Raw genomic sequence first — 17,480 nt, 5'->3', positions numbered from 1 at the left:
TATGCCTGGCTGCCGTTATGTGTCCCGGAGGACGCCCGTGTTAGTTTTCACCCTCTCCGAGTCCGTAGCTGTCGCCGGCTGGTGGGTGGGAATTTGCCGAGACAAATTTAGGGAGAAAACGGGTGGGAAGAAAAACCCCACACACTTTCATATCTGACGAGTGAACAAATAGTCAAAACAGCTCCCTGAAAAACAACAGGTGTTTTTTCGCATTAATGATTAATGCGGTGGGAATTCATCGAATCTGCACACACTCCAAAGGTGATGCATTTGCAACGCTTCTGAAGAACAGGAAAGCTTATGCAAGCTGTGGTGTTAAATTTCCAGTTAATACGTGGGGGAGAGCCAAGCTGCCATGCTCAGTGCCGTACCGGTCCTAGTAATGGGAGGATTTAACGAGCTATTTCTGACCAGAGCAGGACCCTATTGTGAAGAGATACTAGTGCACTTTAGGCGGATCGCGAGCGTCTAGAGAACGCCCTTCGGCTCAGGTGATTTGAGCCGGGCCCGTGGTGCGTTCGAGGCAGCCGGACATGTTCATCGGTAACCGGGTTAACCTCCCTCTTGGGAGCGAGTGAATCGTTTAGCAGCGAACACTTAATGTTCAGCACTACAGTCCATATGGGGTCTCCGAAGCCACCGTTTACAATGACGTAACCCGAGGGATCTTTAAGACGCACCGACGCGCGCGCTCAGTACTCCGAAATATATTCCGTTCACGTTTTATCGATTCCCTTTAAAAAAAAAAAAGAATCAAGTAAAGTAAGGACGCACAATGTCGTCCTGCTTTAATTGATGGCTTTATTCCGCAAGCCCGCGTCCTAGACACACATCCGATGCACTTTAGTGCGATTACCGCTGCCGAGCGGACATTAGAGGCAGATAGACGCAAGTCCCACGTGAACACCTCGATGAACTGTGCAGCGAGCCGGAAAAAGCCTCTCAATCCATTAGGGGATTTAGAAATAGTCGCTCATCAGGGAAACACAGGTTTTTCAGTGCCTTTTTAGTCTCTCTGTGTTTGGCTCTTGATGGGTTTTGATGACACAATGCTCCCGGCTCCGTGCGCTACATTAAACAAAATCCTTTCAGTACGGGTTCTCGTTTTCGGTGCGAAATTCAACTCCGTACGCGGCTTCCGTTTCCCCTCCGTAAGAGGAAGTCAGAAAACACCGAACTCTGACGTTTAAAACCTTTTGTCTAGAACAAACCACGCCGTTGTAAGTGCTATACTATGTCGTCGCATTAAAACACGGCATGTTTAGTCGAACCCGTTAGGCCGAGCAGTTCAGGGTAAAGATGTTTAAGGTCTGAACAGCGGAGAAACTCTCAACCCCAGTCACGACGGCAGTATTGTTGAAGAAACGACCTCACATCCAGGACTTCCGTCATTGTCGGCATGCGTTATCACTTCCTATTATGCTGTCCATGTGACATTTGCAATGACATGCTGTTGTCACACTGATCTCACCATGATCTTGACTCGAGCCTCCTTCCCCGCTGAAGAGAAGCAGCATGGCATGATGCTGCCACCACCATGCTTCACTGTGGGTATGGTATGGCTGTCTTAATTTTGCACAAAACAAATCTTTTTAGAATTACGCCCAGGGAGTGACCAGGACCTTTCTGCAACTCCTTTATTGTTGCCGTAGGTTTCCTGGCAACCCCGCCGATCATTTTTCTTCCTGTCCTTTCGTCACTTTTGGACGTACGTGCCGTGCCGTTCTTGGTGATGTCACTGTAGTGCCCCATTTTCTCCACTTTGTTGATGGCCTTCAATGGTGTACCATGGTACATTTTGAATGTTTTGGGAATTCATTTAACCCTAACCCTCTCCTGACCGATATCTTTCAGTAATGAGATCTCGCGCATGCGTTTGTAAGGTTTTTTTATTTATTTTTTTTTTTTTTATTTTTTTTTATTTTTTTTTTTTTAGATGTAAACTCTCCACCCCAACCACTAAGTCAGAACTGCTCTGTTTTTGTTAAAGAAACGACCTCGGTGGGTCTCACATGTTATCACTTCCTGTTGTGCCACGTGACCTTTGTTTGTGATACCGTTCAGAGATAAACAACATGCAGTGTTTACCACTCGATGGTTTCATATGGAATTAAACACTCCGGGACGTTCTGCTATAGGAAAAATAATCAACAAGCTTACCACGCTGAAACTGGAGACTCCTTCCAGACTTCATCTCCGTACAGAAAGCTTCGCCATATTCATCTCGCACAGTGCTTTGTTAAATAGCATCCCAGTTTATTTACTGCTAGATTTAAATTACAAGGCGCGTTCAGTATTACCTTCTTACGCTTTTAATATCGAACTCGTATATTTTGTCTGTATACGGCTCGGTTGTATAGTTTTTCCTTTCAGCTGTATTTAATTGGGAATTTGGAAAATGCTCTATATTCCTCTGAGCGTGTATCTAAACAGTCGAAACATCTAAAAGCAGCGCTTTTAAGTGGACTATTTAGTAATAACGAAATTGCAGTGCGAACCACAGGGTGGTTTCACAGCATTGTTTTTTTTTTTTGTTTTTTTTTCAAGCCCAAAGGCATGAGGGCTTTCCTTCGACGCCATGAGAGGAAATCCTAAGGAGGATGAGGAACCAACAACGTTTCCATACACACGACCTGACCTGAAGGTCAACAGGGACATCAGTAATGCAGCAACAATCAGAAGAAAAAACAAAAACCTTTGACATATGCTCTTTTCTTTGCTGTACTATCTCTCGTATTAACTGGGATATAGCGTTAGAGTATTCTCAGACTGTAGCCTGTTTTGCCTTTTCATGAGGATATGTTGTTGTTGTTGTTGTTGTTGTTGTTGTTGTTTTTCCCCATGGAGAATACAGCGCATGTCTATAAGTGGCTCTGGATAAGCATTTCTGCTTAATCGTGTAAATGCGAATGCAAAATCTGAAGGACGAACGGTTTGATTTCCATAAACATGCATCGTATCGACTTGCAGCTTTCCAGTTTTCAAAGAGAACAGCATTAAACGCCACCACACCGCAGTGCCGTCGGATTCTCCGATCTGATTGGTCAGAAGGTGTCCATTCATTGTCTATGACAGCGGCTCTGACGGTAGCGCCAACCGTGAATCATGGGTTCATATTAATGCGCTCATTCTAATATCTTATAGTTTGTATAGTAACAGCAAATAACAAACGTATAAATAATAATAATAATAATAATAAAATGTTTCATTTATGTAGCGCCCTTTCCAGAGCTCGAGGACGCTATACGGTACAGCGCTACATAAACAATGAACAGTCCATGTTGCTCTGGTGAAGATTTCTGTAAGATGTTTGTTTAACATTTTAGGAAGGAGTCTCCAGTGTCAGTGCTTTGTAAGAGTCAGTAAGTTTTCTGCCACGGGAAAGTCTTCAGGACAGAGGAGCTTGTGCTTTCAGACTATAAAATAACGTAATCCTTGGCACCCTGTAATACAAGACGAATAAAACACTTCGGGATGTGCGGTTGTGGGAAAATAATCCACTTTGCGGTGGGGAGTAACTCTGCGTGATGTCCTGGATTATTTTCTCAAACCAGCAAACCCTGAAGTGTTTTATTCGTTACGTAAACACTGCTGCACTCGTGGAAGTGTGAATCCTTTGATGGGTAATTCACATTTATTTGTTTCTCTCTCTCTCTCTCTCTCTCTCTCATATCTTTGCTATGAAAGTATGTCTTAAAAATCATCTGGAACTTTGTGTACCTGAAAGAATTGTTTTTTTTTTTTTTTTTTTTCCCCCCCTCTTCATGTCGCAGTATCCCGGTCACACGTCTATCCAGAGGTTTAGGGAATTTCTGCGTAACCTCCCGACTTTAAAGCCTCCGCATCTCTCCTCTGTCATTTGTTAGCTGCTTGTCTTGCGGTCTGTCCGACACGCTCGGCTTCTAAAAAGAGCATTTCAACGCGCTCTTTTTAAACGTCTAACCAGAATTCTTTGAAGAAAACTAGGCCAGATGTTCGCCGTGCTATTTCGGGGAGTTTTATGAGGGACCGCGGCAGCACCAGGCCGCAGATGACGGTTTGGTTTTCGACGATTGATTTCGATCGAACGCACCGAGACCCGCCTTCGGTGCCGTAGTCTCTGGGATCCGTTCTGCCTGAATCGTTCTCTCATTGATCTGAGAAGTGACGGATGCGTATTACGCTGACCCCGGTGTCGTTTTAAAACGCCACTTCAGCGGTGGAAAAAAAGAAAGAAAGAAAGAAAAAAAAGTAGAGCAGCAGATTCTTCAGACGTAAGATCTGTGCATCATTGACCGAGGTCGTCTGCTGTGGTTCAAATGGAAACGTGCAAACTTTTGTCTTCAGAGAACTGTTGTGGGAACGCGTTAACTCCGACTGCAGAGGTTTGAAGCTTTTGGCACGCTTTGCACATTTGCTCGCGCTAATGAGCTCTTAGTATAAAGGAAGATTCTCCTAGAAGCATTCGGATTCCGGGATTATATAACCATTACGTAAAGCAGCCAGTCATTCTCTCCACGACTATCGCTGGCCCGCATGCTGCGTTCGAATTGCATAAAACGTAGGCTTAGGACTGAGAAAAGTGAAAGAAAACGCCCCCTCCACTCAGAAGGTCTGTTCAACCCCCGAGTCCAGCAAATGACATCAAATCAAAATGGCTGCCCACGGCATCCACAGTAAACAAAGGGGGACTTCTTTAACTTTTTCGACGAGTTATACCGTACACGCAGGTATTCTCTTATGTATCGAAACACACGAATAAATGAATGTCAATGTTTTGAACCGCGATGCGCCGTCTGAGAGTTTTGTCTGAATTTCTGCTCGTTTTAAAAAGTTAACCTTCAAGAAATACGCCATTTCAAATATTATTAAAAAAATGTAGTTAAATTGAGGAAAGTTGTTGCTCCGGGGGGGAAAAAAAAAATCTTACAAGAAAGTTAGCAAAAAAAAAACAAACAAAAAAAAAACCCACCTTTTTGTTTATTAATTAATTTTTTTGACGATCTGTTCACTCTGACTATGAAGGGATTAAAGATTAGAGACGAGAGTTTATCGCCCGAGGAGAAAATTGCAGGGGAGATGAATTCGCCGACGAGAAGAGATAGAAAAGCGACGAACACGAACAACGAAAGCAACCTCGTATATCGGCGTTGAGCGTAATATAATCAGACCGGACAGAAATAAAAATCGATATGAATCCATTCTGTAGCGCCGGGAACGGAAGTAAACGTACGGACGCTCCAGAATAATTCCATAGCACAAGAACCTAGTGTCAGTTTTCGCCGGATAAAACGGACGGACGTAAAACCGCGACTCGATCGACTTCGAATCGAGCACCGTGCACGGATCACCGCGCTTTCATATCTGGAATGTACTGTCGTGTTTAAACTAGCTTATGCAGTGTTTATTACAGTGTTTAGCAGACACTCTTATCCAGAGCGACTTTATAGAAGAGCTTCGGAGCCTCTGTCGAAACCACATCCTCACGCTAGTTCACTAGGTCAGGGACGGAGAGTACCGTCGAGAACGTTTAGTGAAAACCAGCTTTTATCTTACTGGAATTAATGGAAGAATATAAATAATAAAGAAAGCGAGCCAACGCACACACCCATGAATCAAGACGGATAAAAACGAACGATTCGAGTACGACCAAAGAAATGGGCCGTACTAACGGGAGAATGCCCCAGACGCCTCGGCTGATGGAGGATTTAGTGCTTGTTTATTATTATTATTATTAATATGAGATATTATTAAATATTTTTACTGGCATAGAAGTGAGTCAAAATAACTTCCAGTTCTGATTTTCAGCTTTTTACTCTCATTGTTTATTTTCTGCTCTCAGCCGTTTGTGCACGTCTCCTTTTGCGGAGTTCTTTGGGCGTCACTAAACGCAAACGAGCCGTGTCGGGAACGCCCTCTGCGCTCCGTGGAGAATCGGCGTACGCGCGCGAGTACGAAGAGAACCGGTGTTTCGGAAACGTTTATAAATCTGGCGGAAATTGTCATTACCGAAAGATCAACGAGGAACACCGCGTGAGAGAAACCCGATCCGGTCAAAATGCTACACAGACTAGAGACGAGAGCCCCGTGTTTTAATATGCAGGTGCATACTGGTTTTTATGACGCTAACAAAGAAAACTACTTTCTGTGCACGCCGATGATTCTGTTCCGGTGCACACCTGCGCGAGAACATCTCGGGTCCCGAGTCTACCCGAGTCGGCCGTATCCGTGACACAAAGCTCCAGGCACCTGGAGATAAAGATGCATTATGCTGCCGTCCTCCTTTTGCTGAGATGATGTCATTAGAGGTGGGCAGAACATCCGGCTAAAAGCCATTAACGGTAGTCCAAAAGCTGAATCACTTTCTGCTGTCGGACTGTGACGGTGATTAAGCACACACGCGAGTGCGCACTCGCACGGATGTACAATGGTTTTAGCCGATATTTCTCAGGCTTCCTCGGATCACCAAACCGATGAGATAAGATCTGAGCAAATGAAAAGATATCACTGGTATTTTTTTTTTTTTTTTTTCCCCTTCTGACATCAGCTGATTTCAGATTAAGCGTCTAATCCGTAAAGCCGTTTGCGCTAATCTCAGACGGTCAGTGATTTCCAACAGGAAGTTAAGACTTCCTTCTGATCCGGCCGAGTGCGCTGGAACATACACGCCTTTGTTGTGGCCTATTATTCTCAAACCTATCACATGGACAGACCAGGGCTTGATTGGTGATTTGGTCCCACGGGGGCCTTTCGCTCACAAAGCCGTGCTTGTTTTGCTCGAGCTCGATATATATATATATATATATATATATATATATATATATATATATATTATATATATATATATATATATATATATGCTGTTTGGTAAACATCGGTAATCATATTAGGATGTGTATAAATTTAAAAGGAATGCTGACAGCTAGTTAAATAATTATTCATGACAGTTAAGGGTGTGCAATTTGACTATGATAAATGAAAGCATTTCTACGATACACAATACACAATAGCATCGCAGTATTTAGGTTTGTAGGTTAACAAACTACCAGTTAACCAGTAGTGCTGCATTTAAAAAGAAAAACAAAAACGGAGAAAGTCTAGGTTTAAGAGATACTTCTGTAAGGACACTGGTAGTTTGTAGACTAATCCCACCCACTCTAGCACAACATTTTACCAATCCCAGCTACTCCCACAAAGTTTGACCAATCCCACCCACTCTAGCACAATGTGTGCCCAATCCCACCCACTCTAGCACAATATTTGCCCAATCCCACCCACTCTAGCACAATATTTGCCCAATCCCACCCACTCTAGCACAATGTGTGCCCAATCCCACCCACTCTAGCACAATGTGTGCCCAATCCCACCCACTCTAGCACGTATGCCCAATCCCACCCACTCTAGCACAATGTGTGCCCAATCCCACCCACTCTAGCACAATGTTTGCCCAATCCCCCCCACTCTAGCACAATATTTGCCCAATCCCACCCACTCTAGCACAATGTGTGCCCAATCCCACCCACTCTAGCACAATATTTGCCCAATCCCACCCACTCTAGCACGTATGCCCAATCCCACCCACTCTAGCACAATGTGTGCCCAATCCCACCCACTCTAGCACAATGTTTGCCCAATCCCCCCCACTCTAGCACAATATTTGCCCAATCCCACCCACTCTAGCACAGTTTGACCAATCCCACCCACTCTAGCACAAAGTTTGACCAATCCCAGCCACTCCATCAGAAAGTTTGACCAATCCCACCCATCCTAGCACAGTTTGACCAATCCCTCCCACTCTAGCACAGTTTGACCAATCCCACCCACTCTAGCACAGTTTGACCAATCCCACCCACACTAGTGCAATATTTTCCCAATCCCACCCACTCTAGCACAAAGTTTGACCAACCCCATCTGCTCCCTCAGAAAGTTTGACTAATCCCACCCACTCTAGCACAATTTGACTAATCCCATGTGCTCCCACAGAGAGTTTAACCAACCTTGCCCAATAAATATTAATATAGCATCTAATCAGCTACTTCCGTGACTAAGTCAGTGTTTGTAATTGTTATAAAAAAAATATTAACGCTACCTGCAATATTTTCTGAAAAGTGTATCGCGACATAATTCATCACATCATCGATACTAGCTATGTCTCGAAGTATTGCCCAGGCCTAGTGGCAATGTTGGTGAGCTTTGATTCCATTCATTTTATTACATTTAGTGTAGTATTTGGGAATTTACACACACAATACACTTTTTCTTTAGGTCAGATCTGCTCATTTACGCTGCAGTTTAGTTCAAATCCATATTACGATTCAGTCTCGGCTCTTTTTCTTCCGCAGAGCCGCTGTGAAGTCATGCGGTACACCGACTATACGAATAAACATGAACATTAGTGCTCTGTTTGAAGTAACGATCGCCTGAACGTGAATTACGTCAACGCGACACAGCATCACATCAAGAAATGAATCGAGATTGCGATCTTAATGGTTTTTTTTTTTTTTTTTTTGTAAAGCCCTACCCACTTGCCGCTTTTGGGCATGTCTGGATGAATGGTCTTTATGTTCTGGATGGAGACTCATCATGCTTTAGTCATAACTTACTGTGACAGGGACACTACGTCAAGCCTATGCTATTTCTCTTAGGAGAGCTTCTTCTAACATGACTGCATGAGAGAGAGGCAGAGAAACAACAGAAACGATTCTCTTTTACAACGCAAGGTTTATGCACTTCTGTCCAAATTCCCAAAACATGCTCGTATGAAATATAGACGCACAATTTAACGTTTTGGATTTACTGTAACCAAACGACACTGAGATTATGAATAGCGCCACCTGTGGAAAAAAGCATTTATGCTGATCTCACCTAATATACCTTTTTTTGAAATGTTTGAACAGAACGAGGACATTGTTCTCTGATAATTCCTTGATTTGACACTAGCCTGTATCGCGCCCTTATTTAGCACGGCCGGCCTAAGCCTTAATAATGTCTTTTTGAATGCGTGTAGGTGTCTAATACGATGAAAGGTCATGAATTCTTGCTTCTAGACCCTGTGTTAGATCTTATTTCCACTCAAACGAGACCATTTGATTGAAAGCTAAACGCTAATCCCCTTCCGAGTCTCCTTACGTCCATCTCTAGGGAGATTTTCTTTTCCGTGACTGCTCTCGGCTTGGTCACCGAGGATTAAGGTACTTGCGTGTGTGAAGCCATTTTGAGTAGGGTAGGGTGGATCAGTATTAAAGTATTGATACTTTAACCTTTGAACCTGCTGTTTCAGTTTCATTAAAAACAAATAACATCCTAATAATGATACCACGTACCTATTTTATTAATCAAGCTTTAATATTGCCATCTCCCTCTACCCAGCGTTCTGTTTAACACACTAGAGAGAGATGTTGAGTGTGTACTGATTTTCTGTCAAGTCCTGGGTAAAAGATGGACATTTTTAATTGGATTATGAACTCAATTTTAGAGATGGATAAATTGCAAACTCAGCCAAATTCATTTTTCAATAATGTTCTGGCTGCGCTCTTTGTTTCGTTTTTTTTTTTTTTTTTTTTTTTTTAGATAGGGACCCTTTTAGATAATGAGATTTAAGAGGGATTCATTTTAATTAGCCAATTAAATAAAACAGTAACATAAGTTTCATGTATTCACCTGAAGGTGTAGTGGTCTTTGTGACTTGACTCATTTTGTAAGCATTTGAATCTGTTTGAAATGATGTATTATACTTGCAGAGACATTGCCTAATTGGAAGAATCATAGGATACACCCCCCCCCCCCCCCCCATTTTATTTACTTCAGTTGAGCCGCTTGCTTGGCATTTCTTCCCTGAGGGCTCAGTGGATTATGAAAGAAAAGTAGTTTCTGATGTTTTGTGAGACTAAGAAGCCAACCTGAATCTCAGCTATTCATTTGAATTATTAGTAAGGAGCACGATATCTAGGCAGAAACAAACCTCATTTCACTTTCTAGCCATGGTAATACAGTAGTATGTATATATTATTTATTTTTACGATTCACGATTGCGTTCCTTCATTCATATACAGTAACTGCTTTATCTCTGTCAGGGTCACGACGGTTTAAATGGCTAATTTGTTTATATTTTTGGAAACAGAACCACCTGTTTGTTTTTTTTTTAGAAAACATTGTGGGCAGGTGCCAACAAAATTAATAACAGCAGGAGCAGATGGGATTGGTGAAACATTCTACAGGAGTTGGTGGGATTGGACATTTTCTGCAGGATTGGACAAACTTTCTGCAGGAGTAGGGGCGATTGGTCAAATTTTAGGCTGGATTGGCTGGGATTGGTCAAACTTTCTGCAGGAGTGGGTGGGATTGGTCAAATTTTCTGTAGGAATGGGTGGGATTGGTCAAACGTTCTGCAGGAGTGGGTGGGATTGGACAAACGTTCTAAAGGAGTGGGTGGGATTGGACAAACCTTCTGCAGGAGTGGGTGGGATTGGACAAACGTTCTGAAGGAGTGGGTGGGATTGGACAAACGTTCTGAAGGAGTGGGTGGGATTGGACAAACGTTCTGAAGGAGTGGGTGGGATTGGACAAACGTTCTGAAGGAGTGGGTGGGATTGGACAAACGTTCTGAAGGAGTGGGTGGGATTGGACAAATGTTCTGCAGGAGTGGGTGGGATTGGACAAACGTTCTGAATGAGTGGGTGGGATTGGACAAACCTTCTGCAGGAGTGGGTGGGATTGGACAAACTTTAGGCTGGACTGGCTGTGATTGATCAAACTTTCTGCAGGAGTGAGTGGGATTGGTCAGACTTTGTGCTAGAGAGGGCAGGGTTGATCAAATCGCACAGTGTAATGCACAGGATCGGTCAAAGTTTCTCCGGGACTGCATAGGATTGATCCAACTTTCTTTAAGAGTTGGCAGGATTGGTCAAACTTTGTGCAGCAGTGGGCAACATATGACCGGTTAATTGATTCAACAGCTGGAATCATGTTTGCCCCTACTTCTTTGGAATGAAAACATGTAGCCAAACCGGCTGTTTGCAGATAAGATTGGATAACCTTGTCTTATGATTCTGTTGTTGACGAAAAGAATGTGTAGCACTCAACGTCGGTGTACAGCTTGGTGAGAGGCGGAAATTCTTTTGGGAACGAACACATTACCTACAGTCTGTTTTGATCATCTCGACTGAAGTTCACAGTAAACAATAGCTGATTAAAATCAATTTTTAAAAATAATCCATGTTTTTAGAGACGCCAAACATCATAATCTATGCTTAGTTTATAGTCATGTGTATTAATATAAAGGCAGTAATATTGAATACTATATTGAATAAACTCTGTCCTTTTACAGGATGGGTCAAGGCAGCGCAAAGAGAGAAAGAAGACCGTCTCTTTCAGCAGCATGCCCACAGAAAAGAAGATCAGCAGTGCTAGTGACTGCATTAATGCCATGGTGGATGGGTCCGAGTTGAGGAAAGTGAGGTCCAACTCCAGGGTTTACTATCGATACTTTCTGCTCGATGCAGACATGCAGTCTCTCAGGTGGGAGCCGTCGAAAAAGGAGTCGGATAAAGCCAAAATCGACGTGAAGTCCATTAAGGAAGTGCGAAGTGGTAAGAATACTGACACTTTCAGGACCAACGGTGTTTATGATCAGATTTCAGAAGACTGTGCATTCTCGATTATTTACGGAGAGAACTACGAGTCTCTGGATCTAGTTGCGAACACTGCTGATGTAGCTAACATTTGGGTGACCGGGCTCAGGTACATGATATCCTATGGGAAACATACCCTGAACATGATTGAAAGTAGTCAGAACAACCTGCGCTCTTCTTGGCTCGGGGATCTCTTCGACGAGGCCGACGTGAGCGGCAGCAAAAGTATAAGTCTGTGTACTGCCGTACAGATGACCAAAAAACTGAATCCTGGACTGAAAAATGTTAAAATAGAACTCAAAATCAAAGAGCTACATAAAGCAAAAGACAAAATGGGGTGTGATGTTACAAAGGAGGAATTTGTTGAGATCTATCATGATCTTTGCACGAGGCCGGAAATATATTTCTTGCTCGTTCAGTTTTCTAGCAACAAAGAATTTCTTGATACCAAGGACTTGATGATCTTTTTAGAAGCAGAACAAGGCATGGCCCAGGTTAGTGAAGACACAAGCTTAGAGGTTATTCAGAGGTATGAGCCGTCGAAAGAGGGGCAGCTCAAGGGCTGGCTGTCATTAGACGGATTTACAAACTACCTTATGTCCAACGACTGCCACATTTTTGATCCGGAACAAAAGACCGTATGCCAAGACATGAACCAGCCTTTGTCTCACTATTACATTAACTCCTCTCACAATACCTACCTAATCGAGGACCAGTTCAGGGGTCCCTCGGACATCACAGGGTACATCCGTGCATTGAAAATGGGATGTAGAAGCGTAGAGCTCGATGTTTGGGATGGGCCTGACAACGAGCCAGTAATTTACACCGGTCATACCATGACGTCGCAGATCGTCTTCCGCAGCGTGATTGACATTATAAACAAGTACGCCTTTGTAGCGTCTGAATTCCCTCTGATTCTGTGTTTGGAGAATCACTGTTCCATCAAGCAGCAGAAAGTAATGTTTCAACACCTCAAAAAAATCCTCGGGGACAAAATTCACACCGATGCACCAAAACCCGAAGACAGCTACCTTCCCTCCCCCAACGACTTGAAAGGCAAGATTCTTTTGAAAGGAAAGAAGCTAGGGAACACCTGCACGAGCTCGGAGGGGGAAGTGACCGACGAGGACGAAGGGGCAGAAATGTCTCAACGAATGAACATCGAAGGAGGGGAGCAGCAGACTGTTACCCAGGCGAAAAAGTTTCACCTCACCAAAGACCTCTCTGACCTGGTGACCTTGTGCAAATCTATTCCGTTTAAAGACTTTCAGACAGCATTCCAGAACCAGAAGCATTGGGAGCTTTGCTCTTTCAATGAGGTCTTTGCTAGCAGGTGTGCTAGCGATTCTCCTGGTGAATTTGTAAATTACAATAAGAAGTTCCTTGCTAGGGTTTACCCTAGTCCAATGCGGATCGACTCGAGCAATATGAACCCTCAGGATTTCTGGAAGTGCGGTTGCCAAATAGTTGCAATGAACTACCAAACTCCAGGCCTGATGATGGACCTGAACATCGGCTGGTTCCGGCAAAACGGCAACTGTGGCTATGTACTTCGTCCAGCCATAATGAGGGAGCAGGTGTCTTATTTCAGCGCAAATACTAAAGATTCAGTGCCCGGAGTATCTCCACAACTCCTTCACATAAAGATCATCAGTGGACAAAATTTCCCCAAACCCAAAGGCTCAGGTGCCAAAGGAGACGTCGTAGACCCTTACGTATACGTCGAGATCCACGGCATCCCCGCCGATTGTGCTGAGCAAAGGACTAAAACCGTCCATCAGAATGGAGACAACCCCCTTTTCGACGAGAGCTTCGAGTTTCAGGTTAATCTTCCTGAGTTAGCGATGGTACGCTTCGTCGTTCTGGACGACGACTACATTGGGGATGAATTTATCGGTCAGTACACTATTCCTTTTGAGTGTCTACAGCCAGGCTTTCGCCATATTCCCCTTCAGTCTTTAACTGGTGAGGTTCTTCCTCATGTCTGGTTGTTTGTCCACGTGGCCATTACCAACCGACGTGGTGGGGGCAAGCCCCACAAAAGAGGGCTGTCGGTCCGCAAAGGCAAAAGGAGTCGGGAGTACGCCACCATGAGGATACTGCTCATCAAGGCGGTGGATGAGGTTTTTAAGAGTGCCATACAGCCGCTCCGAGAAGGAACTGACCTCAGAGAGAACATGCAGGTGGGAAATCTTTCCATTTTTCCATTTACGTTTTTTGATGCAGTGAGCAGCTCTAGGCTCATAAAGGATGGCTATAAAACGTAGAAGAAATATGAGCTGCAAGTAGGAGAAATATAACTGTAGTGAGATGTTTTGGATTTATGTGTGAGCCAGTTTCTCTTTCCACCCTGAAGGGCTATCCATATTTATAATTAGTATGTTGTATTCAGTGACATCCCAGTTTTGTTTTTTGATTAAACTTCATTCAGACATTTGTGGCTCTTTTTTTTTTTTTTATATTTATTTTTTGTTTTTATTTTTTATAAACCTTTGGTTAATTTAACCATGTTGCCCTTCCATAGTGGTGATACTGGGATTTAGCCCTCACTTCATCTCTGCCTAGAGAGCGATGCAGCAGCTCTTTAGTATTTCTTATTTATTTAATCTTTTAAAAAGTTTTTAAGTCCCGTAACTCGTAACCGCGTCGTATAGCTGCACCGCATCCTGGGACTTTGAGTCCAACCGTTGCAACCAACGTCTCCACTACTTCTACACTGGATTTCTCCGGAATACGTCATCGAACGTCATAGTGTTCCTTTCCTTCAGAGTAAAAACGAAGACCTTCTTATGAGCGAGCAAGAGAGTCCGAGCTTTCGCCCATCGGCGCGTCTTATACGATATTATAGCTAACCTGGTTTATATGGTGTTAGAGTTTTTCGTGGCACATTGTGCGGTTAACTTTAACAGCTGTTTACACTCTGCTCATCCTGTGAAAACAATCGACTCGCCTTGAGACTATAACAAATCTTAGGTGTGCTGTCCGCTGCTGCCGAGCTTCCTGTTCTTTACTGGGAATTACTTGGCTCTGTTCGATGTGAATTGAGTTTGTATTAGTGTGTGTGTGTGTGTGTGTGTGTGTGTGTGTGTGTGTGTGTGTGTGTGTGTGTGTGTGTGTGTGTGTGTGTGTGTTTGTGTGTAGGCAAATTTTTTTTTCTCATAGCTTTGCTCAGAAAATCTTGCAGGTAACATCGAGTAAACCACTTCCTGTAGCAGCTCAGTTTTCATTTACAGATCAGAGACTTTTAGAATCGATGTAGTTAGAGTACTCACTGCTTTTTTTTTTTTTTTCTTTTCCCCCCCTCCCCCCCCCCCCTTGAATTTTTTAATTCAAAATTTAGGTGACATTTAGACATTAGAAATGACATAAACTGGCATCAAATGATGCATAACGAATAGCTTACATGCAGAACTTTTCACAGTGTGACGTGGCTGTGTGTTTCCCCAGAACTCTTTAGCGTCGTTTAAAGAGCTGTGCGGTTCGTCAGCGGTGGCCAATCTGAAACAGTGCATCCTGGCCCTGTCGTCTCGTCTCACGGGTGCAGACAACAACCCGCTTGTGCTGTTCAACCTGAAGGAGCAGTACCCCAGCATGGAGGCTCAGGGGCTGCTGCCTGATGTCCTAAAGAAGGTGCCCGCTGCGTATGAGACGGTGAGAGCCCTTGCGCTGGTCTTGTACGATTGAAAACGTTTATTTGATCATATGTTATCCGTTCTGATTTTACCCAGTCCGTACTATATATATATATATATATATATATATATATATATATATATATATATATATATATATAAAATATATATAATAATTCCCTATTATGATTTAACACAAAGTGAATTTCACTCAGATCATTATATAGCTGTCATTATTAATAATGCAGAACGCCTGATACACATTTAGTAACGACCGGTCATTTAGCTGGAGGTGTGAAGATTCCATTTAAAGATGACGAATCGTACCGCAGCGCCACGGAACGAGTTTCATCCAGCAAAGAGTGAAGCCGAGTGCGGTCTGGAGAATGGGAGAAATGAGTAGTGTGGTCATTTAGAACAAATCACCTCATGGCTTATTCAGAGATGCACGTCCTCATTGTTCGTGTCATCTCAGATGCCCTGACATTTCAGGCAGATTTGAAATTAACAACCAGTGGTGCATGAATCTCTTGCCCCGGGCGCCCTGAGACAAGCAGATTACATATCAGTTTTTAATTCTCAAGTTCATGTAGATTCAGTAGGCTGTTATTAAAACCAGGAAACGGCTTGTGACCACGGACTTTGGTGCAGCAGGACGACTTTAATGACGCTTCAAACTAGAGGTTATCACACTCGAATGATGCTATAAGGTACTATTATTGACCCCGTAATGGGTAGTTGAGACACAACAATGTACAGTGTATATACAATATCCAGCATACAGTTTTATTTGTACCTGTGTTCAATACAGCAAGTGGTGTAATTTTTTAACAGCCTTTTGCGTATGAAACACGGCTGATGTACAAGTATCATCAACTCTATAATCTTCCTCTCCTTCTATCTTTGCGGCGTATCCTACACCGTCGATCGTTGACACTGTGTCTGCACTTACACTTTGCCTTTGTTTGCTGAAATACGTTTCATTCAATCCGAATTATTTACCATAAAACAAGATCTGCGAAGTCGCTGTGTATTTTTAAACCATCCCAATTTGGCAACCCTGTCATTAACCGCCCTGTAGAGCGAGCACGGGGCAGCGTGATTCCCGCCCTAACGGGCCTCTATTAGCACTCGTGCAATTGACGAGGTGTGATAATTACTCTACAGGGCAGAATGGGCCCGTGAGCACACACTGCAACACGGGTACATGTGCAACATCTGGAAATTGGTACACCGGTGTATATCTGTCAAAAAAAAAGAACATTTCAGTGGAATTTAATATGTATGGAGCTGTGAATGAGGACTTTATGGATATTAATGTCTGTTATGGGTTGAAAGTGATGACGTGAAAGTCTTGCTAATGCTAAATCTATTTCACATGCTAAATCCAAGTTCTGGAGATGGCGGTTTGTGTTCATGGGTGGGAATAGGGGGGAAGAAATAAAAAAAAAAAAAAGTTTTCGAACCCTCCTACTTAATCAATAGAGACCGAATTTTCACTTAACGCTGTTAAACGCTCGTTCGTTACTATTTAAGCCTTGTTAATTGGACTCAATAACACGAGAGATACTGCAGTTCTTATGAAATAATTCATTCACAAGTCATACCTAAATCACCGGATGTTTTTTTTTTTTTTTTTAAAAACAGCCGACAAATAGTTCCGTGTAGCACGCACGTGCTATAAACAAAAGGGTTTATTATTTATAAGTTTTCATTTAAATCCCACTTTCTCCAGAGAACGTACGATCCTGCCTGGCTGATGTTTTGTTCCGTTTTTCTGCACATATGAGCTTTTAAGACTCCACCGATGTGAACCGTGTGCTGTGTGAGCGCGCGAGCGCGAGTTTGGGGATTCGCTTGCTCTTCGCCAGAAATCCCCGAACGCGGACGATCCTCCAGTTTGTAAAGCTCGTCTGCGCTCGACTACAAAGACAGGATGACGGAGTGAGGAGGAATGTAGCGAACAGAGACGTTCGAGCTTTTGAGAGCTCAGCTTTACTTAATCGGATAAACGGTTACGCAACCGATCGATTTGATATGTAGCGTAACATTCGAGCCACTCCGGTATCGATCGGCTTTGTTCTGGAGTTCGGAAATAACTATGCGCTCCGTCGTCGTGTAGCAGCTGAAAGCGTAAAGAGCATAAAAAAGAAAAAGAAAGGGAAAAAAAAAAAAACCCCAGCATAAATCTCCATTAATTGCAAGAGTCGCTGCCGGACAGATTAGCTGATTCATGTTA

General features: G+C 43.3%; 1 protein-coding gene across 3 annotated transcripts in view; it reads left to right on the top strand.

The window, feature by feature from the left end:
• The window catches only part of LOC108256578 (inactive phospholipase C-like protein 2), a 49,060-nt gene that overhangs the window by 13,470 nt on the left and 18,110 nt on the right, over positions 1-17,480 (top strand). For all 3 annotated transcript variants that reach the window (XM_017453608.3, XM_017453609.3, XM_047150066.2), the window contains 2 exons: positions 11,306-13,792; positions 15,057-15,260. In XM_017453608.3, the coding sequence (XP_017309097.1) occupies positions 11,306-13,792; positions 15,057-15,260 (2,691 nt within the window). The remainder of the gene's footprint in view (positions 1-11,305; positions 13,793-15,056; positions 15,261-17,480) is intronic.

Source organism: Ictalurus punctatus, chromosome 23, assembly GCF_001660625.3.
Source record: "Ictalurus punctatus breed USDA103 chromosome 23, Coco_2.0, whole genome shotgun sequence".
In the NCBI taxonomy this organism is placed as follows: domain Eukaryota; kingdom Metazoa; phylum Chordata; class Actinopteri; order Siluriformes; family Ictaluridae; genus Ictalurus; species Ictalurus punctatus.
This window is presented reverse-complemented; position numbering and strand designations above follow the sequence as displayed.